This window comes from Panthera tigris, chromosome D2 (genome assembly GCF_018350195.1).
Source record: "Panthera tigris isolate Pti1 chromosome D2, P.tigris_Pti1_mat1.1, whole genome shotgun sequence".
Lineage (NCBI taxonomy): Eukaryota > Metazoa > Chordata > Mammalia > Carnivora > Felidae > Panthera > Panthera tigris.
In genome coordinates, this window is record NC_056670.1 from 3,316,416 (window position 1) to 3,340,177 (window position 23,762).

The 23,762-nt window shown below is 36.6% G+C and overlaps 1 protein-coding gene across 1 annotated transcript in view; it reads left to right on the forward strand.

Annotated features, from left to right (window-relative positions):
- The window catches only part of PCDH15 (protocadherin related 15), an 833,394-nt gene that overhangs the window by 452,674 nt on the left and 356,958 nt on the right, over window positions 1-23,762 (forward strand). Inside the window, 1 exon segment of the mRNA XM_042960326.1 lies at window positions 21,034-21,146. Within this exon segment, the coding sequence (XP_042816260.1) occupies window positions 21,034-21,146 (113 nt within the window).

A 23,762-nucleotide genomic window follows, 5' to 3' on the forward strand; every position in this document is an offset into this window, starting at 1 on the left:
GTCAGTCACTGTGGTACATGCTATAGATGCAAAGGTGAGAGGTAAAAGTTCTAGGTTAGGGAGGGGTAGAGAAAATTACGTAGAAAGTTATTTCAACAGAAGGGTCAGGGTTCCCAGGTAGAACACAGGAGAGAAATTACCTAGAAAGATGAGACAGCATGTGTAAAGTCCAAAGGATGAACTTGAAAGCCAGTGTTGGAGAAGCCTGCTTCCCATGGTGGGATGAAATCCAGTGGTGTTCATGAGTTTCTTTCACTCTTAGAAATTATATTTATTTTTTCTTTTGATAAATGAGCACCTACTCTGTGGAGGGAGACAGATTCCTCACTTCGTGGAGCTGGTGTTCTGGCAGAAGCAATGGCAACAAGCAAGAAACGCATTATGTGTTTATTGTAGAAGAGAGAAGGCGGTCAGCACTGTGGGGAAAATGGAGCACAGAGAGGTGTTGTAGTATAAACTGCAGCATTCGATAGGATGATCAGGGCACACCTCACTGAACAGATGAGATTTGAGCAAAGTCTCACAGAAGCTGTGAGTAGGTAACAACAGTTACCCCTGTTGATGTCTGGAAGAATAGGCGGAGATAAAAAACTGGAGCTTGCCTGCTGGGTTTCAGAAGCATCGAGGAGACCAGGAGCGTTGGAGATGAGTGAGTGAGAGGAAGTAGAAAGAGGAGGTGAGACACAGAGGGGTCAGAACTTACAGAGTCTAGTATGCTGCTGATCGACTTTGTCATTTACTCTGAGCGAATGGAGAAGCCAAGGTAGTAATGAGAGCAGAATGATGCATTGGCAGCCTGTATCACCAACCACCAATGTAGGATGATGGATGGTCCTAAACAATAGACACAACCTCTAGCACTGTCTTTGTTTTTACAAATAAGTTAAATAAAATGATGTCATTTATAGCATTTGCACTTCTAGAGGACGGGGCCTTGTACTGATAGTTTGAACTATATTCAAATCCTGACTGTAACACTTATTAATCATATAATGCTAGGTGAGTTACTCATCTCTCTGCTTCGGATGGCTCCTCTTTAAAATGGAGGTTAGGGGCCCCTGGGTGGCTGAGTCGGTTAAGCGGCCGACTTTGGCTCAGGTCACGATCTCGGGGTTCACGAGTTCGAGCCCCTCTGTTAGCACAGAGCCTGGAGCCTGCTTCAGATTCTGTGTGTTCCTCTCTCTCTCTCTCTCTGCCCCTCCCCTGATCGCACTCTGTCTGTGTCTCCAAAAATAAACAAACATTAAATAAATAAATAATAAATAAATAAAATGGAGTTATTAAAAACAGACCTTCTATAAAAAGGTTTTGAAAATTTGATTCAATATAGGTAAATGTGTAATAATGCCTGGGAAAAAGCTAGTGCTCAATAATGTTAATTCATGTCACCATTACCATTAGGAAGAAAAATCACATTTCCTAAGTTAGACAAGACTGGTAAGAACAGAAGCACACACACACAGAGAAACGTACACAACAGGATTTCCATGGCTCTGATTTTCCTTACTTGGCAAGACCTCTTCATTTTCCTTAAGTCCCCCCCGCCCAGTAGTTCTGAGTGCAGGTCCCTCAGAGCTAGTTTTCTCAGCCTTCATGTGGACAGCTCCCCACTGCTCTCACACATTCTTGGCGGTCTACTTACTAAATGGGAGGAAGTGCATGTTCAGGTGTGCAGAAGGGCCATCCAAGGACTGTTGCCAGTTCCTTCACTGGTCCTACCGTAACTATCGTCAATGGTGGAATTACTCTTCTACCACTGATCATCCCCAACAACCTCACCCTGTGTCACCTCAATTCACTATTTCCTAGAGGTGTCCATTGGCTTTCTTCACAGAAAAATGATACCATTCTACCTGTGAAGGATGGGATTAGCAGGGATACTCTGAGTGAAAGATATTCAGAGTGTAAGCGATTGAAAACTCAAAAAAAAAAAAATCCCTCAAAATTGACTCCTGCCTTAAAATGGAAATTCCTTTATCCCAAAATGGGATGACTTTTGGAGGGAATAAGTAAAACTCTGATAGTCAGCCTAACTGATGCCCCTTCTGTGTTTTACTATTAGGACGATGAAATTTAGGTTTAAGTTGGAGCATTCACTAAAGGACAACAACAACAAAAATGACAATAAAATCTCAAATGATTAAGTGCAAAATAGAATTTTATGGTAAACTAAAATTTTCCATAAAACTGACATAAATTTATATGAACTGAATTTTTGGGGGGTACTTACCATTTCACAAACACTGAATTATATATTTAAGAAAGTCCTTGTTACATTCAGTATAATAAAATCACAGTACAAGTAATATTAGATTAATATTTTAATAATTTAAGGACTTATTCCAGGTGAAGTCATTGAAAATAATCAAGGAAAGACTTGTGAAAATTTTCCCTTCCCTAAACGCTGTGACAAACTAGTATAAACAAAAGTGAAATCATAATTTTGGATCATTAATTGCTGAATTAACCAAGTCTTACAGCAACCCAGGGAACATTTATTCAAGAAAAACAGCTGACTCTTGGTTGTGTTTTTTTTTAGCTTAGTGGAATTTTTCATTTGCCTGAGTCACATTGCCTGCTAGTTAGTTCAGGAGTAGCATTAAATACACCAACCTTGGAACACCTGGGTGACTCAGTCGTGTCTGACTCTTGATTTCAGCTCAGGTCATGATCTCATGGTTCATGAGTTCGAGCCCCATGTCAGGCTCTGTGCTGACAGTGCAGAGCCTGCTTGGGATTCTCTCTACCCCTTTCTCTCTGCTCCTTCCCTGCTCACACACACACACATGCTGTCTCTCTTTTCCAAAATAAATAAGTAAACTTAATAAAAATAACAACCTGCATTCCCAAAGTATCTTGACAGTCTCTTGAAAAACAGAACAAAACTGGAGCTCTTCCAAAGCCTCATTTCCAAAGAAACATCATGTGACCTGGCTGGTGGGTTCCCAGAAGAACCCATATAAAAGGCTAACTCACATTTCACCCAGCACAAAACGTCTTGTTTGAGGGATGGTTAGGGAGCAGTGGGGAAGGAGTTTCTCAAAAACAATTACAGGCAAGTGTTTTAACTTTGTTGCTGCCTGAAGCGATAGACAAAAATTGGAACACGCAATTGGCTAACCAGTAAGCTTAAAAAGAAAGTTAGGAATGATGTCCACAGGGTTTGCAAAAACTTTGACATATTTGTAGGAATCTTGGAAGGACAACAGTAAGAATAGTAGCGTGTGAATTTTCAGAAAACACCTGAGAAAGTCTTAAGTTTTCATATCTGGCTTACCTTGAGTTTCTGCCAAAGCAGAAAGAAAAGACTAGGGCGGAGCTCTAAACAGCAGAATTAAGGACTAACTGTGATCTAACTTCAGCCAAGTGCTCCCAAACAAAGACTAGGATACTTATTGTTTCCAAGTATGTAAAAAATCTCTGCCCCATCATTAACTAAACACTAAACTGAGTACAGGATTCAGTGGCCCCACGTGACAAAGCAGGCATATTTTAGAGGTATCAGTTCAGAAAGCATTACTTGGAAAAACAAATGAGCAGCATCTTCAGCAGACGCTGGGGAGGGAAGAAATCTGATGTTCAGTGTTGTCACATAATACTGTTTGAAATGACCAGCTTTTAAGAGAACCTGGGACACTGGAATGAAACAGGGAAGAATGGCTGATACACAGGGAAAATAAATCAACAAAAGTGTTTCTGAGAGATTCTAGGCATTAGACTTAACAAGACTTTCAGTTGGGTGTTTCAAAGATGTTCAAAGAGCTAAAGATGATCATGTGCAAGGCTCTAACGAGACAAAGAAGGGCATTTCCATGACCGTCCCCACATCGTCATTAACAAAGATATGATAGAATATGTGTTTATGTCTAATAATGTAAGAAGGTCTCCTAACTTTTAGTTTATAATAGCAGCTTGTAATATTAGTGTTTTGTAACACTGGATGCTCATACCAGAGCATCTACTGTATGACAAATAATATGTATTAAATACAACATGTAGATAAGCATTACATACTAAAATGTAAATATAAAAATATGATTAATAGCTACTTTTGCTTATTATTCAAAGTCAGTGTGGTCATTATGATAATATTATGTATATTCTGGCAATTAAAGAGTTGGTATAACACATTGGTGAATAATGGAGACACCACATGCACCTGGGTGGCTCAGTCAGTTGAGCCTTCGATTTCTGCTCAGGTCATGATCTCGCAGTTTGTGGGTTCCAGCCCCGTGTCAGGCTCTGTGCTGAAAGGTCAGAGCCTGGAACCTGCTTCGGATTCTGTGTCTCCCTCTCTCTGCCCCAACTCCCGCTCACACTCTGTCTCCCTCTCTCTCTGCCCCAACCCAGCTCGTGCTCTGTCTCTTTCTCAAAATAAATAAACATCTAAAAAAATTTTTTTAAATAAATAAAAGAAGAATGGCAATACCAGGGGCTTCTGGGTGGTGCAGTTGGTTAAACATCTGACTCTTGGCTTCGGATGAAGTCATGATCTCACATGAGTTTGTGAGTTTGAGCTCATGTTCTCTCTCTCTCTCTCTCTCTCTCTCTCTCTCTCTCTCTCTCTCTCTGTCTCTCTCTCTCTGTCTCTCAACAATAAATAAATGTTAAAAAAATTTTAATAAAAAAAAGAAGAGGGAAAATACTGGGCGGCCTACGTGGCTCAGTCGGTTAAGAATCAGATTCTTGATTTTCTGCTCAGGTCATCATCTTATTGTTCATGAGATTGAGCCCCGCATCAGGATCCTTGCTGACAGCATGGAGCCTGCTTGGGATTCTCCCTCTCCCTCTCCCTCTCCCTCTCCCTCTCCCTCTCCCTCTCCCTCTCCCTCTCCCTCTCCCTCTCCCTCTCCCTCTCTTTCCCTCCCTCCCCCTCCCTCCCTCCCTCCCTCCCTCCCTCCCCCTCCCCCTCCCTCCCTCCCCTTGTCTCCCTTCCCCTGTGCCATTCTCTCCCTCTCTCTCTCTCTCTCTCCCCCACCCTCCCTGCCCCTGTGCCATTCTCACTCTCTCTCTCAAAATACATAAGTAAACATTTAAAAAACAAGAGGGAAAATAGACTCTGCTTCTTGGTGGGAAGCTCAGAATTTGTAGCTGTCTCTAATCTACTTCAGGTCATGTGTGTGTATGTTAGATTAAGATAGTGAATAGTTGTATTGAACAAGTTTTTCATTCCTTGCCCCATGAGTTAAAAATAGTTGAGTAAGCCCTGTAATGTTTAAACATTGTGCGTGCATTACCATTAGTTCAAACTTCAATGCTCACCAGTTGCATAGAGTACTGATTACTATTAATTACATTGGATGTAAGTCCGCATTTCAAGTAATTCTACAAATTGTTTAAAAATGTCAGGCTGGGGGTGCCTAGATGGCTCAGTTGGTTAAGCTTCCGATTCTTGATTTCGGTTCAGGTCATGAACTCGTGGTTTTGTAAGTTCGAACCCTGTGTCAGGTTCTAGACTGACGGTGCAGAGTCTGCTTGGGACTCTCTCTCTCTCTTCCTCTCTCTATGCCCCTTCTGTGCTCATGCCCACCCTCTTTCTCTAAAAATAAATAAACATTAAAAAAAATTGTCAGGCTGGGTTGATGTGCTTGGGTCTTGAGGATGTGACCTAATAGCATGATTCATTTAGTCCTTGTACTAGGAGCATGGGAGTGAGCATCCTGTCCCTTCGTGGTGTTCACTTTTGCATACATCATTAGTGTTCTTTTCCATGTGAGGTTCACTTGAAGAAATAGTTCTCAGCTATTTATTCATTTTTATATTCGTTTGGTGAAAAATGAACTCTACAAAACACAGGTCACTTTAGCCAGATATGAACCCAAGCCCACTGCCATGTGCTGAAGGCAGACAGGGGACAGTGCTTCTGTCCCCCTGTATACACTGCATAGTCCCCATGCCTCCCTCAAGACTCCTTGCCTGTGTCCCTATACACATGCCAAGAGCAGCAAGTGTCATCTTGAACAGTAAATATTTGTTAAGCATATTTTTGTATTGTTTTTGGACAAAAGAAATGTGAAATTAAAGTTTTGATATGGGTGGTGGTTATATAGGTCTATACAATTCTCCAAAAACATTGAAGCTTATCTGTGCATTTAATTGTAGGTAAATTGCACCACTAAATAACACCTTGGGCATCACTGCAGTAAACAATATATTAAATTTTGTCTAGATAATTGGGAGATTAAAGTGGCATTTTAGCATGTTACCTTAGTTATTATAAACGCATGGAATGTCAGAAGATTGAGGAAGCTATCAGAGCAGTACATGAATGAGAGGGCAAGGCTTTAGGTGAGGAAGCAGAGTAGGACCACAGAAAAACACAGGAGGAGAGAATGGTGAGGACACAGGCAAGGAAGAATCACATGGGCAACACATGAAGAGTCATAAGAGGAATTTGGAGATTGGAACCTGCATAGTCAGAAAAGTGGTGGTATTATCAGCAAAAACTCAGTTCATGGTTTTTATACTTGTTTCAGGTTTAAATAAAGGTATGGGCATTTCATACACCGTAACGCGGTTGTTCTCAAACTTTAGAGATTTTCAGAGGTGCATATTTCTGACCTTGCTTTTCAGGGATTCTCATTCAACAAAACAGGATGGGATCTTAGCTTTTCCCATGCAAGTGGACCAAGATCTACATTCTCAGAAGCACTGCCATAAAAATGCATCAGGAAAATAACCCAGGAAAATCTTTGTAGTATTTTCCTAAATTGAGAAATTGGATACTAATGGAGTAACTTTGATTTTTTTGAAAGACAAGTAAAGGCAGATTTGAGGTTTTATGTTCTTTGGTGGGGGATGGATTACAGAATTTTTGGCAGTGTTTTAGAACAGAAAAGAAGAGTGTATTATTCATTAGAAATAGCTCAACAAAGAGATTGCAAAGAGGATGGATAGACCTGAAGAGATCTGGAAGACATGAGAGTAGGACAAGGAGAGTTTACTGTTCTCAGAACAATCAAAGATGCACATGAAAAGTGGGACAGCTATAAGGCAAAATGATAAATTTAAAACTAACAGTAGCGAATGGCAAGAAATTAGAGGCGATATCTATCATCTGGGCACCAACCTAGGAATAATGTGATAAGAAAAAGAAATGTGCTTTGAAGGCATAGATAAAAATATGGTTGAAATTATTGACAACATTTTAGTTATATAACCAGGGCAGCAGGTGCATTGAATACCAAGAGAATGGAATTTTAATACACTTAACCCCAAGATTAAAATCAAGACACAAACTAAATAGAGAAAACTCAGAGCTTTGGAGAGATTTTGAAAAAAAAAGGACCTTTTTAAAGTAATTTTTATTTACGTTGATAATGGGAAAAGAGCAATCTCCTCATTATTGTTGTTGTTGTCATTTCAATGTGAGTGGAGCTGACACAGGCTGTTGCATTAGTTTCAGGTGTACGACATAGTGATCTGACACGTCTGCACGTCACCGTCTCCCAAGTGTTGCTACCATCTGTCGCTGTTACCGTGTCATTGACCGTGTTCCTTATGCTCTGATTCTAATTCCCATGGCTTACTCACTCCATTACTGAAGGCTGTATTTCCCTTCCCCTTCACCCATGTTGTCCATCCCCTACCCACCTTCCCTCTGGTAACCATCAGTTCTCTGTATTTATAGGTCTGATTGTGCTTTGAGTTTGTTTTGCTCATTTATTTTTAGATTCCGCTTGTGAGTGGAATCATATGGTGTTTGTGTTTCTCAGCCTGATTTACTTATCATAAGACCCTCTAAGTTCATCCACGTTGCCTCAAATGGCAGGAACTCATCCCTTTTTATGGCTGTGAAATATTCCATTGTATGTATGTGTACATATGTGTATATAAATAATATATACCTTAATTTCTTCATCTATTGATGGACACTTAGGTTGCTTCCCTGTCTTGGCTATGTCTTGGCTATTGTAAATGATGCTGAAATAAACATACAGGTGCATATATCTTTTCAAGGTCCTATTTTCCTTTTCCCTGATTAAATACTCTCATGTGGTAGCTCCATTTTTAATTTTTTGAGGAATCTCCACACTGTTTTCCACAGTGTTTACACCAGTGTGCATTGCCACCAACAATGCACAAGGGTTCCTTTTTCTCCACATATTCACTTGTTTCTTGTGTTTTCATTTTAGCCATTACTTTATGTGTGAGGTCATATATCATGGTGGTTTTGATTTTCATTTCCCTAATGATGAGTGATATTGAGCATCTTTTCATGTGTCTGGTGGCCATCTCGATGTCTTCTTTGAAGAAACGTTTGTTCATGTCTTCTGCCCATTTTTAATTGGATTATTTGTGTTTGTTGCTATTGACTTTTATAAGTTCTTTATATATTTTGGATACTAATCCTTCATCAGATATGTCATTTGCAAATATCCTCTCACAGTCAGTAGGCTGCCTTTTTGTTTTGTTGATTGTTTGCTTTGCTGTGTAGAAACTTTTTATTTTGATGTAATCCCAACAGTTTATTTTTGCTTTTGTTTCCTGGGCCTTAGGAGACATATGTAAGAAAAATGTTGTGATGGCTAATTCCAGAGAAATTATTGCTATGTTCTCTTCAGAACTTTTATGGGTTCAGGACACATGTGTAGATCTTTAATCCAATTTGAGGTTTTTTGTGTGTAATGTGTTAGAAAGTCACCCAGTTTCATTCTTTTACATGTAGTTGCCCAGTTTTCCCAGTACCATTATTGAAAAGACTGTCTCTTTCCCATTGCATATTCTTGCCTATTTTGTCAAAGATTAATTGACCTTATAAATTGTGGGCTTATTGCTGGACTCTCTATTCTGTTCTGTTTACCTATGTGTCTGTTTTTTTGCCAGTACTGTACTGTGTTCATTACTACAGTTTTTTTGTGATATATCTTGAAATCTGCAATTTTGATACCTCCAGCTTTGTTTTTATCAGGATTGGTTTGATCACTTCGGGTCTTCTATGGTTCCATACAAATTTGAGTATTATTTGTTCTAGTTTTGTAAAAAATGTTGTTGGGGTTTTGATGTGGATTGCATTGAATCTGTAAATTGCTTTGGGTGATATGGACATTTTGACAATATTACTTCTTCCAAACCATGAGCATGGATGATCTTTTCATTTGTTTGTATCATCTTTAATTCCTTCCTTCCTTGTTTTCCTTCCTTCCTTCCTTGTTTTCCTTCCTTCCTCCCTTCCTTCCTTCCTTTCAAAAGAAATTGAAGATGTGAAACCTATAACGTGAAATTTTATGGTTTTCAGAGTACAAGTCTTTCACCTCTTTGGTTAAGTGTATTCCTGCATATTTTATTATTTTTGATCTGATTGTAAGGTTTTCTTTTAAATTTTCTCTTTCTGCAACTTTGTTATTACTGTATAGAAATGCTACAGATCTCTGAGTATTGATTTTGAATCCCACCACTTTACTAAATATGCTTATTACTTCTAGTAGTGTTTTTGGTGGAGTCCTAAGGTATTATATGTATAGTATGCCATATGCAAATAGTGACAGTTTAATTTCTTTACTGACATGGATGCTTCTTATTTCTTTTTCTTGTTTAATTGCTGTGACTAAGGCTTCCTGTACTATATTGAATAAAAGTGGTGAGAGTGGACATCCTTGTCTTATTCCTGACCTTAGAGGGAAAGCTCTCAGTTTTTCACCATTGAGTATGATGTGAGCTGTGGGTTTTTCTTATATGGCCTGTATTATGTTAGGTATGTTCCCTCTAACCCCATTTTATTGAGAGTTTTTGTCATGAATGGATCTTAACTCTTGTCAAATTCTTTTTCTGCATCTACTGAGATAATCATGATTTTATCCTTCATTTTGTTGGTGTGTTTTATGATGTTGATTGATTTATGAATATTGAACCATCCTTGCATCCCAGGAATAAACCCAACCAAATCATGGTGAATGATCTTTTCAATGTACTATTGTATGTGATTTGCAAATAGTTTGTTGGAGATTTTTATATCTGTGTTCATTAGGGATATTAGCCTGTAGTTATCTTTTTTTGTGGTCTCTTTAATTTTTGGTACTGGGTAATACTGGCCTCATAGAGTGTATTTGGAAGATTTTCTCCCTCTTCTATTTTTGGAATAGTTTGAGAATAATAGGTATTAACTCTTCGTTAAATGCTTTTTAGAATTAATTTGTTATTCCGTTTAGTCCTGGACTTCTATTTTTTGGTAGTCTTTGATTACTAACTCAATTTTGTTTCTTGTAATCTGTCCAGATTTTGTATCAGCCTAGTTCAATTTTGGAAGATTATATGTTTCTAGGAATTTTTCCATTTCTTCTGGGTGGTCCAGTTTGTTGGCATGTAGTTTTTCCTAGTATTCTATCATAAGCCTTTGTATTTCTGTGGTGTCAACGATCATTTGTGTGTGTGTGTGTGTGTGTGTGTGTGTGTGTGTGTGTGTGTGTCCTTTCTATGTATTTCTTGATGAGTCTGGCTAAAGTTTTGTCAATTTTTTTTATCTGTCCAAAGAACAAGCTCCTGGTTCCATAGATTGTTCTACTGTTTTCTTGGTTTCTACTCATTTATTTCTGCTCTGATGTTTACTATTTACTTTATAGTCACCTTGGGCTTTGTTTATTCTTTTTCCAGTTTCTCTAGGCATAAGGTTAGATGTTTATTTGTATTTTTTATTATTTCTTGAAGTAGGCCCATGTTGCTGTAAACTTCTCTCCTACAACTGCTTTCATTGCATCTCAGAAATTTGGGACCATTGAGTTTTCATTTTCATTTGCTTCCATGTATTTTTTTTTTTATTCATGGACTGCTTCATTGACCCTTTGGCTGTTTAGTATCATGTTGTTTAGTCTGCACATGTTCATGTTTTTTTCCAATTTTTTTTATGATTTATTTCTAGTTTTATAACATTGTGCTTAGAAAAGATGCATGGTGTGATTTCAAGCTTCTTAAATTTATTGAGATTTATCTTATGACCTAATGTGTGATCTGTTCTGGATAATGTTCCTTCTTTGTGCATTTGAAAAGAATGTGCATTCTGTTGTTTCTGGATAGAATGTTCTGTTTACATCTGTTATGTCAATCTGGTCCATTGTATCATTAAAAGACATTGTTTTCTTGTTTTTCTGTCTGGATGATCTATGCAGTAATGTAAGTGAAGTGTTAGAGTTGCCTACTATCATTTTATTACTATCAATTTATCTCTTAATGTCCATTAATATCTGCTTTATGTATTTAAATGTTCCAGTGTTGAGTGTGTAGATATTTACAATTGTATTTTTTTCTTGAATTGATCCCTTTATAATTAAGTAGTGTCCTTATTTGTCTTTTATGACAGTCTTTCTTTTAAAGTCTATTTTGTTTGATATAAGTATTACTATCCTGGATTTTTTCCACTTCCATATTTGCATGGTGAATATTTTTCTGTCTCCTCACTTTCAGGCTGTATTTATCTAGGTCTGAGGTCTGTCTCTTGTTGTCAGCATATAGATGGGTCTTCTTTGTTTGTGTTATCCATTCTGTCACCCTGTGTCTTTTGATTTTTGAATTGAACATTTAGACAATTTACATTTAAAGTAATTATTAATAGGTATGTACTTATCAACAGTTAAAAAATTTGTTTTCTGGTTTTTGTTTTTGTTTTGTTTTTTGTTTCTGTTTTTTAGTTTGTAATTCTTCTTTGTTCCTTTCTTCTCTTGCTCTTTTTGCGGTCAGTGAGTATCTGTAGTGATTCTTTGCCTTTCTCTTTATTTTTTGTTTTCTATACAGGTTTGGGGTTTGTGGTTTCAGTGAGGTTCATATGTAAGATCCTAAGTAAATAGCAGTCCATATTAGTTTGGTCATTCAAGTTCAAACATTCTGAAAAGAAAAGAAAAAAAAAGAAAAGAGAAAAAATCATCTTTCTTTTTCCCCTTCTATTTTTTTTACTCCATTCTCTCCATGTTATATATATATATATATATGTTCTCATATTTTAAATCTTTTTATTCATATTGTTTAATGTCTAATTGTGGTCATATCTTTTCCACTTAAATGAGTGGTCTTAACATTTTGTATTAGGCTGATTTAGTGGTGATAAACTCCTGTATAATTTATTTGTCTAGGAAACTCTATCTCTCTTTCAAATCTGAATGATAATCTTGTTGGGTAAAGTATGCTTAGTTGTAGGTTTTTGTTTTTTGTGGTTTTTTTTTTTTTTTCTTTCTTTCAGCACTCTGAATATATCATGCCACTGCTTTCTGGCTTACAAACTTTCTACTAAAAACTCAGCTAATAACCTTATAGGTTTTCCCTTCTAGGTAATTTTTTGTTTCTCTCTCACTGTTTTTAAGATTCTCTCTTTATTGTTTACCTTTGACATTTTATTATGTGCTATGGTGTAGAGTTCTTGGGTTCATCTTGTTTGGAATTCCCTGTGCTTCTTGGACTTAGATGTCTATTTCCCTCCCTAGGTTATGGAGTTTTTTCAATTATTATTCAAATAAAGATTCTACACCTTTCTCTTGTTCTTTTTTTTCTGAGATCCCTGTAATATAAATGTTTGTTTACTTTATGTTGTCCAAGAGGTCTCTTAATCTGTCCTCATTTAAAAAAACAAAAAAACAAAAAACTCTTTTCTCTTTTTGTTGTTTTGCTTGTGTGCTTTTCATTACCCTGTCTTCCAGATGGCTGACACATTCTTCTGCATCCTCTCATCTACTATTGATTCCCTATAGTGTGTGTGTGTGTGTGTGTGTTATTTTAGACATTGTATTCTTCAACTCTGATTATTTCATTTTAATATTTTCTGTCTCTTTACTGAAGATCTCACTGAGTTCTTCCATTCTTTTCTGCACCCCAGTGAGTTTCATTATGATCATTACTTGAAATTCTTTATCAGGTATATTGCTTATCTCTGTTTCATTTAGGTTTTTTTGTTTGTTTTTGCTTTTGTTTTATTTTGTTTTAGTTTTTTCTTGTTATTTTTTTTTTGAAGCATATTATTCTGTCTCTTCATTTTGTTTGACTTTCTGTTTGTGTTTCTATGGATTGGGAAAAAGTTAATTGTCCTAAAGTTGAACAACTGGTCTTGTGTACAGTGTTCCCTATCCAGACCATGTATGCTTGGTGAATTTTAATGGTTGGTTGGAGCTGTGGCTATAAATGCTAGTTACACTTTTAAACCATGGCTTTTTACAAAAAGAATAAATGGGAAGAAAAGATAATAATAAAAGAAAAGAAAAAGATTAAAAATGAGGAAAAAAGAAGAAAAGAGAGAAGGAAGAAGAAATAAAAAAAGAGTAAAACCAAAATAAAGCAAGACAATTTTAAAAAGTAAAAACAAAAAGTAAAAAAAAAACATATAATAATAATACAATAAATATTAAACAACAAACAAAACCCATAAACCACAGCTTGTTTTCTGTGTTCAGCACTACAGGGTGCCTGGTGTCGATTTATGGACACTAGGCACCCTGAGGACTCAAGCTCACTGTTGAGCTGAATTCTGCTCCTGTCTGGGCTTTTAAATTGAGGGGGAAAGAATTTTTCTTCAGTTCCCTGACTCTCTTACACCAGTGTTTTTTTGTTCTGTGTCCCAGCATGCAAGGAGCTGGTGTGGGCTTGCAAATCCTAGGCTTGCTGCAGTTGCCAACTTTCTGTGACAGTCTGACTTTCCAGTTATGGCATCAGCACCCACTAATTATGGCATCTGAACCCCTCCCGTATAGCTTCCAGACCCTGTTCTGGTCTGGGCTTCTAAGGGGGAGGGGGAGAGAGCATTTTCAGAGCTCCCTTTTAAACCCTGGCTTTGTTTTCTGTGCCCCAGTATGACCAGGATTGTTGTGAGCTTGTAGACCCTGGGTTCACTGAAGTCACAAGCTCACTGAGATGACTGGACCCACCTGTCATGGGGTCTGGACTCTGCTCCTGTTTAGGCTTTTAAGGTGGGGTGGGAATGTGAACCAGGGACTATCATTCTCTAGTCCCTCTGACCTGGAGAGCATTCTAGGGTTCCTCTGCTGCTTTCCGGAGTTCTCATGTTGTGTCTTCTACATGCTAGTTGCTCTTTTAAACCACTGCTTTATTTCTGTGCCCAAAGACAGAAGGTTCTGTTCCTGGTCCCTCAGTACTGTCCCTCTCCACTGCCGTTGGCAGCAGTGGGGGAGGGGAGTCCCTTCCTTACTGTGTCTCCGTCTCTCTTGCTTTTCTCTTGCTGTTCTCTCTCTCTGGTTGTTCAGTAGCTGTTCAGTCAACCCTCAGTTCTTCTTCAGGAGCAACTGTTCTCTTAATAAGTGTAATTCAGTGTGCTCCATGGAGGAGGTGAGTTCAGGGTCTTCCCATATCACCATCTTGAACTGGAACCAAGAAGCAACTTTTGTAAATGAATTAAGTATAGCTTTGCTAAGTGGAATGAATATCACATCTTCTAAATGAGAAAATTAAGTGAATCTATAGGGTCCTTGAACTTAGACATGCACTTCTGTTCTTGGAAACATTTTTATACATCAATAATAGCCTGGCTTTTGTAAGATACTCAACATTCAGGGGTCACTTGAAAGTTTTCATTGAAAATCATCTGGATATAAGTTGTATATCATAATTGCTTTTGCTCTACCAAAGGAGAGGTTATAATGTTATTCAGCAGTAACATTTGACTGGGACCGATTATAAATTCCTACATGGCCACGATATAAAAACTTGGGAAATAGGCATAAATTTCCTTAAATTTCTATGGCAATCCAATTTTCTTTGATAAGAATTTAGTTTTTAACACAGGGTGATAGAGTTAAGACATCACATTACTATTCATTTCATTGCTGGCAAAATGCTCCCATAACCATCTTAGACTAACAACGCTAACATGAACAATATTACTACTACAGACTCTTTGTTTTTGTTTCTGTTTTTATAATTTCAGTTGTTGTAGAGCTACATTATACTGTGAACAAGACATTAAGGTACTATCTTTGAAAGTTGTCTGGAATGGTCGTTTTCTATTTGTATTTATTTCACCAAATGAATAAACACTTAGATTTTTTTTTACATTGATTTATTTATTTTTTTTTTTAACGTTTTTTTATTTATTTTTGAGACAGAGAGAGACAGAGCATGAACGGGGGAGGGTCACAGAGAGAAGGAGACACAGAATCTGAAACAGGCTCCAGGCTCTGAGCTGTCAGCACAGAGCCCGACACGGGGCTTGAACCCACGGACCGTGAGATCATGACCTGAGCCGAAGTCGGACGCTCAACCGACTGAGCCACCCAGGCGCCCCTACATTGATTTATTTTTGAGAAACAGAGTGAGACAAAGCGTGAGCGGGGAAGGGGCAGAGAGAGAAGGAGACACAGAATCTGAAGCAGGTTCCAGGCTCTGAGCAAGCGGTCAGCATAGAGCCTGATGCGGGGCTCGAACTCACAAACTGTGAGATCATGACCTGAGCCGAAGTCGGACGTTCAACCGACTGAGCCACCCAGGTGCCCCAAACACTTAGATTTTTAAATTTAATATTTATTTTTGTGATGTCCTTGTATTCAATGTCTTATAATGATATATAATATTCATATGGCTCTAAAATTTAAAAAAAAAAACAGTGGTGTAGCTCGTTTAATCTAGCTTCATTGCCTATTCCCTCAAAACATTCGCTCTTTCTCTCATACATAACACTTTTTTAATGTTATATTTTATCATTTTTCCTAACATCCATATATACACATTTATGTGTATATATTTCCTTTTATTTGTATGTGTGTATACTCCTCTTTCTTAAAAGTTAGTGTATATATGCACTTTTCTCCAAGTTGTTTTGTCACTTTCTATAACTAAAGATAATTCTATAGTAATAGGTAAAGATATTTATCATTAATTTTTACATTTCAATTATTATCTGCTTGAGGATGTATCATCATTTACTCAACCAGACCACTCTTGATGTATATTTAAATGGTGACTACTTATTATGAAAATGCAAAAATTTCCTTGAAGTGGGATTTCTGGGTCAAAAATAGATGCTACTATGACTTTCTTCAATTTTTTAATTGTCGTTAAATATACATAACATACAGTTTCCCATCTTAACCATTTATAGGTATACAGTTTAGTGATATTACTTACATTTATAAGGATGTGTCTGCAACTCTTTTCATTTTATAAAACTGAAACTTTATACACATTAAACATCAATTCCCTATTCTCTTCTTCCCCATGACCCCCGGAATACACAATTCTACCTATTGTCTCTGTGATTGTGACGAAGTAACTTATATAAGTAGAATCATGTGGTATTTATCTTTTTTATGATGAGCTTATTTCATCTATCATAATGCCCTCAAGCTCTAGCATATGTCAGCCTTTCACTATCCGTTTGTGTCTTGACATCTAAACTGAGTCTGTTGTAGACAACACATAGTTGGATCATGCTTCTTTCTCAATCCATTTGGTCAATCTCTGTCTTTGACTGTAGAGTTTAATTAATTAACATTTAAAGTCATTACTGCTAAGGAGGGACTTCTGTCATTTTGATTTTTTTTTTTCCATAGTCTTAAAGTTTTCTCATTTTCATTTGCTTCAGCACTGTCTTCTTTTGTGTTTAGTTGATTTTTTGTAGTGTTTAAATTCTATTTTTTTTTAATTTTCTTTTGTGTGTATTCTATAACTGTTTTCTTTGTCTTCATCATGTGAATTATATTTAAATCCAAAGGCCATAGCACTCTAAGTTAAATTTATGCCAGCTTAAATTTAACAATATATAAAATTCTGGGGCACCTGGGTGACTCAGTCAGTTGAGTGTCTGACTCTTGATTTTGGCTCAGGTCCTGATCCCAGGTACAGGGGATCAAGCCCTGCAGTGGGCATTGCACTGAGCATGGAGTCTGCTTGGGACTCTCTCTTCTTCTGCCCCTCTCCCCTGCTCCTGAACTCTCTCTCTCTCTAAGAGAAATTAAAAAAAAAATGCAAAACTCTGATCTTTTCCAGTTAAATCCTCACCTTTTTAGTCTGTGTAACAAAATTACATGTTTGTATATTGTGTGCCTGAAAACATAAAGTAATAATTCTTTTAATTTTCTTAGTCTCTTAAATTATGTAGAAATCACAAATTAGAGTTACAGACTTTGGTACTATAATACGAGCTTTTGTGATTGCCCATACATTGACCTTTGCGAGATCTTTGTTTCCCCGACTGCTGGACATTATTGCCTGGTGCCTGCCCATTGTAACCTGCAGGATTCCCTTGACACTTCTTGCAGGGCTGGCTGGATTAGTAGTAATGAACTCTCTCAGCTTTTATCTGGCAAGTCTTAATTTCTCTGCCACTTTAGAGGACAGTTTTCCCAGGTATAGAATTCTTTTTTGACATTTTTTTTTCTTTTAGTACTAGGAATAAATAGGGTCACTGTCTTCTGGCCACGAAAGTTTCTTTTTTTTTTTTTTAACGTTTATTCATTTTTCAGACAGAGAGAGACAGAGCATGAACAGGGGAGGAGCAGAGAGAGAGGGAGACACAGAATCTGAAACAGGCTCCAGGCTCTGAGCTGTCAGCACAGAGCCTGATGCAGGGCTCAAACTCACGGACCATGAGATCATGACCTGAGCCGAAGTCGGACGCTCAACCAACCAAGCCACCCAGGCGCCCCGCCACCAAAGTTTCTAATAAGAAAGAGGCTGATGATCTTATTGAGGATCCTTTGTATGTGAGGAGTAATTTCTCTCTAGCTGTTTTCAAGATTCTCTTCTTGTCTTTGTCTTTTGTGTTTGATTATGAAGTGTCTTGGTGTGAGTCTCTTTACATTTATCTTAATAAATTTCATTGAGCTCTTTGGATGTATATCTCTATCTCTATCTTTCATCAGACTTTGGCAGTTTTCAGCCATTATTTTTTCAAACATTCTTTTTCTTTTCTCCTTCTGAGACTCCCACAATGTGTATGTTGGTCTTGTTAATAGTGCTCTATTGGTCAATTAGGCACTGTTCCCTTTTATTTAATCATGTTTTTTTTTTCTTTTTCTGTTACTCAGCATCAATAATTTCCATTGCCCTAGCTTCAAGTTTATTGATTCTTTCTTCTGCCTGCTCAAATTTGCATTTCAACCTCTCTAGTAAACTTTTTATTTCAGTTCTAGAATTTCTTATAGTTTCCTGTAGTTTCTTTCCAGGTTATTTGTCTCTTTTCCGTTTTATTAATACATAAGTTTCTTGACTTTCTCTACATCGATTTTTATTTCTTTGGGCATCTTTAAGGCAGCTGTTTTAACATCTTTATCTAGTAACTCATCAATCAGGTGTTTTTCAGGGCCAATTTCTATTCATTTTTTTCCCTTTGAATGGGCCATACTTTTCTGTTTTTATGTATATCCTGTGTCATTGTTATTGTTGCTGTTGTTGTTGTATATACCCTGTGTTGTGGTTGTTGTTGCTGAAAACTGGACATTTGAATCTAATAATGTGGTAATTCTGGAAATCAGAAGTTTTCACCTTCCCAGAATTTACTGGTTTTTATATCTATTTTTGTTTAATTGTGTTTGTGTGTGTATACATATACATATACATATACATATACATATACATATACATACACATGCACATACACGTATACGCGTGTGTATGTATATACATGTATATATGTTTTCTTTATTGTAGTCTGTCTCTGCGCTCAGGACTAGTCTGAGGTGTAAACCTAAGGTCTTCTCAAGTAGTTTCTGAGCTATGACTTCCCCTGGGTATGCACGTTGACTTGCTAATTTCCCTCCATGTGTAGTTGCTTTTAATGCCTGGCTTCCAAAGGGAAAAGGGGAGAAAAAAGAATAGGGTAAAAAGGTTGCTAGCCCTTTGAGTTCCCTGGAAATTTCCTCAGTCTAAGTGGAGTGGCTTACAGCAAGAAGGGTAGGTGTGACAATAGTCACCTGCATCTCTGTGATTAGAAACAGCAGTCACTGATGAGGGCACAGATCTCTGATATTTAGAGGACATGGTCCTTTTTGCCCATAATTACTCCCAGCAGCAGTGTGCAAGCTGCTACAGGAATATGTGCCCAGCTCCCTGCCAAGTGGCAGAGGGGTGGGAGATGTGTAACTGCTACTGTGCTAAGAGTTGTAATTGATGGAAATTAATCATATTTTACTGTCCAAACCTTACTCCAGAAGTTGGAACACTGAAATAAACTCCAGAGTTCTAAAATAGCTGTGTCAGAAAGATCTTGCCAATTCTTGTTTACATGAAGATAGATTCCTGATATCATCTTCTCAGAATTCCCCAATACTCACATCGTTCTCATATACTATGCCAGATTTTCCATCATAAGTTTGTAACACTCTTTTAATAATACCAGGAATGTCTGGAAGTACATTTTTTCTCACAGGCTCACCAATAGAGTGGAGTGTCCACTTGGGACCATTGCTAATCTAACAAGTAACAAATGGAATTTCGTTGTGGTTTTCATTTGAATTTTTCTTCTTGTGTATAAAGGTGAGCATCTTTGTGTATGATGAAGAGTCATTTACCTTTCTCTTTCTGTGAACTCTTTTTATTCTCAGTGTTTTGTGTGTGTGTTTTTTTTTTTTTTAATGTACAGATGATGTTTTTCCTTCCTAATTTGTAAATCTACATATGTTAGGGATTTGAACATTTTGCATCTGTTGTTAATTGCAAATATTTTCCCTAGCTTGTCACTTGTGGCTTTACTTTGTTTATTGTGTCTTGCCAAGCCATTTTGTAATGTCATCAAATTTATCTCTTTATTCCCTTATTGCTTCTTGATTTTGAGCCATAGTTAGGAGAGATATGCTCACTCTCACATTATAGTAGAATTCATCTGTTGTTTCATCTATTACTAGCACTTGTATTGTTTTATTGTTTATTATATATGAATATCCTCTCTATTTGAGATTTACGCTAGTATAAAGAATGGATGCAATTTGATCATTTTCTGTATGGCTCTTCTATTTGATAAATGATAGTATTCAAAAATCCATTTTCCCCTACTGTTTGGAGATGATTCCTTTATCATCTGCTAAATTGTCATGTGCAATTTTGACTATTTCTGGATTTTCAAGTCTATTGTACCGGCAAACTTTTTTATTTCCTCTCACATAATGCCCCAGGAGAGTTTCTCTTCTTGTCTCAGTGTTGAAGCAAAGAAGTAATAGAAATTAACCCATTTTTTGATATGTCTGACTTCTCGCACCCTGGATTTGAATTCAAGCTCTATCTTACATTGTCCCTTTGATCTTGTACACATTATTTAATATCTCAAAGTTCTCAAGTCCTTCTCTGTAAAATGGGAATGATTTACAGACTTATTGATGATAATTTACATAAAGCATTTAGCACAAAGTAAGCTTTAATAATTGGAAGCCATAGTTATTTTATTCTTACAGTTACTGTTTTGCCAAATGCATAATATATTCCATAGTTACATGATATGACTTCTACTGTTTCTTCACTTTGAGACAAAGAATATCATGTTAAACAAAGGAAGATAATGAAATTGAAGAAAATTTCTGCAGGAAGAAATGTGCTTCAATTCACTATAATGCCTGTATTTAAGAAATATCCTCTGTAGGCATTAAGAGTATCATCAATGTATTTTGATTTAATATGATTGATGTAATTGGCTGGATTCTTGCCTTTAGAAAAATATTTTACCAGCTGGAACAGAATATGTTCATTTTAATTTTCAAGCAGCTTGATATTTGGTACAAATTACTAGTCTTTGTTTATTACAAGATATGGTAGAAGACCATGCAGACCATAATTAAGATTTATGCACCATTAAAACACAATTTTATAATTCAAAATTTGCTCTCCCTACACTTAGTATCTCTTTTCATGTGATGAAGTTTCAAGTTAATTAAAGAGCTCTCCTAATAAAATATATTTAGAAAACCATCCAAACAAGAAATATTTTCCATCTTTCTTACTCATAAGCTAATTAATTACATACTACATTTGTGTCTCCTTTCCCTAGACTGCATAATTTTGAAACTTAATTTAATAATTAAATTGTGATTTTGTTCCTCGGTTGATGAAGAAAAACAGATATAGCACACACACATATTACCTCTTGTTCTCAATTAATACTGAAATCTCACTGTCTTTCAGGGACTCCGGAGGATTACCCACGATTTTTCCATATGCATCCTAGGACGGCAGAACTTAGCCTCCTGGAGCCCGTAAACAGAGATTTTCACCAGAAATTTGATTTGGTTATTAAGGTAAATTAAATTAATTTTTTATTACCTTGTGTTTCTAAACTGCTAATCAAAGAAACCAATAGCAGCTACTGTAGGCTCTTTTATGTTATAAAACATAAAATTAATCTGACAGCAGTTAGCCAATGTTTTTGTTAAAAAAATTGAACTGTGGCAGTTCTATTGTGTTGTGTTCTTTTAAAATATCTGTTTATATTATGATGAGATTCAAATACTGAGCATTTTTATATGTAATAAATGTCCTGGTCAAATGTATATACTACTACATAATATAACTTTGTTACACTTCTAGGGTTTAATTTTTCTTGCCAAAAAAACTAATTTTTGACCACAAAACTTTCACTAGTAACTATATTTTAAATGTGCATGCATTCATATATTTATTTATTTTAATAATGTATTATTTTAAAACTATTGTTGCTCTTTCTAACATAAAAACAAAAGATCTTGCCTTTCCATAAATTCTTTTAATATATGTCTCATTATTTTCTTTATTTTGAAAAATGATCCCAGACTGGAAAAATTATCAAAGCGAGGGGAATGCACTTGGCATTACAACAACAGTTTAATAATATTTACTGTATTGTAATAAAATCATTTAAAAGGTACTGTGGAAATCCAGATGATCTGCCAGTTAATTCTGATAGACTTTGCTGGGAAGGTAATATTTGAGCTGGACAGGGAAGGAATAATGGTAATTTATGGAGGGCACTCTAATTAATAGAACAGACACAGGCAAGAACATGGGATAAATCTAAACAATGGGTATTATATGACTTTCTCATATCTACACACAAAGAACCATAACTATAGAAATGAATCCCTAGGATATTTGTTTTTTAATTTAAAAGTGTTAAAAGGAAGTAAGATGGGGAAACTTACTGAGCAAGTACATTGTACAAGTTAAGTTCATTTTTCATTGAATTAGAGCCACAACCTTAGTCGTATGCTCACTGGTACAAATGTGTAACTAAGCTCAGGTAAGGTGAGTGATTGACTCACAGTTAACCTCACTAAAAAGCAGCATCTAAGTGAGGGCCATACTCTTTCACTCCACCCAGATGCCGTTGCTTAGGAATGGTTGTGTGGCTTAAATATGTGTCACCGCAACTGCAGACAATCATACGTAGACAAACAGTTAATGTTAGCTCAAATTAGGATGTATTTTGTGAGCACTGATCCTGTTGTGCATTGCCAGATCCTGAGATTAGTTGGTTGTCTTCTGTCCTTGAAGAACTTGTAGTCTATGAAGGCAAAGAGTTATATAGGCTGATAAATCAAATATAACACATCAGCCTGCTAATAGGAGGACCACTAAAACGTGCTGGGAAAGCACAGAATACGGAGATATCAATTAATCTGGGGACTCAGAGAAGATGTTCTGCAGATTATGCCAAGCTCAGTGTTGCTTCATAGGAAGAGTTCGGCCAATGGGTAGAAGTTCCTTATGTTTGAACATAAGGAAGAGCAGAAGTGAAAACGAGGAGGCATGATGTAAGCGGCTATGAGTGGTTAATGGGGAAACGAGGTATAGAGGCAGAACTTGGAGGAGTCTCATGTAAGACTATTTCCTTGGATTTTGTTTAGTAGGACTTGGGACTCATTCCACAAAGACAGACTCCTTTTACCATTTGTGTAAAATGGCCACGCATGAGATTTATCTTCTTGCACTGACTATTTTAATTATCATGGAACTATATAAAACTCAAAAATATGTTTCCATTGTCTACCGGCGATCTGCTTATACTCCTGTGGTGCTCCTCTCTGTGGGAGGTGAGAAACCCGATGAAGCAGTGTTTCCAAACCGCCTCATTTCAAACCTGAAATCCGTGATTTTCCTTTATTACAAGGTTAGTTGTCCTGGCATACCCAGGTATGGTGAAACTCAGCCCATCAATCACAGAGACCAAAATCAATTAGAACAGGCCATAGATAATTTTTTATGGTTTAATAACACTATATATTATTAATGGAAGTTTTTACAGACATTATTAGATTCAAATTACTGTGTTTTGTGTGCAGTCAAGGGGATAATAAGCAAAGGTATCAATCTATAAGAATAATAATGTGCCACCTGCTTAAATAATAGCTGAATATTGTGGCTTTGTAGAGGGATCCATTGAAATGCTACAATCTGGCAGTTCTCTCTAGTAGGTCTTTCAGCTTCTTCCCTTTTTCTTATTTTAATAATGCTTCATTTTTCATTGGCCATAAAAGTTTTTATTGGATTTGATCCCAATTTCTGTTTTGGAAGCTAAGTAAAAATAAAACAAAATGAAGCATTTTCTCCTAGACTTTGAGAATTCTGCTTTAAAAAGATACATGCACATTTCACAGCTGGTAAGTGTCATGGTTAAGAGATTTATCATCTTTATTTCATTCGGCTCAGCCAGTGATTCATTCAGCATCCTACAAAAATGGAAAGGTGAGACTAGGAAGAGAAAATGGAGTAGTTCACCAGCTTTAAGATATTACAGGATTGGAACTTGTCCAGTTAAAAGAGGAAAGGGCATTCCATTTCTAGACGCTATTCCAAATCTAAAATAAATGTCATCACTTAAGCATTTTTAAAATGAAGCACACATTTTGAATAAGAATCACACATTTGGTTGGCTCAGG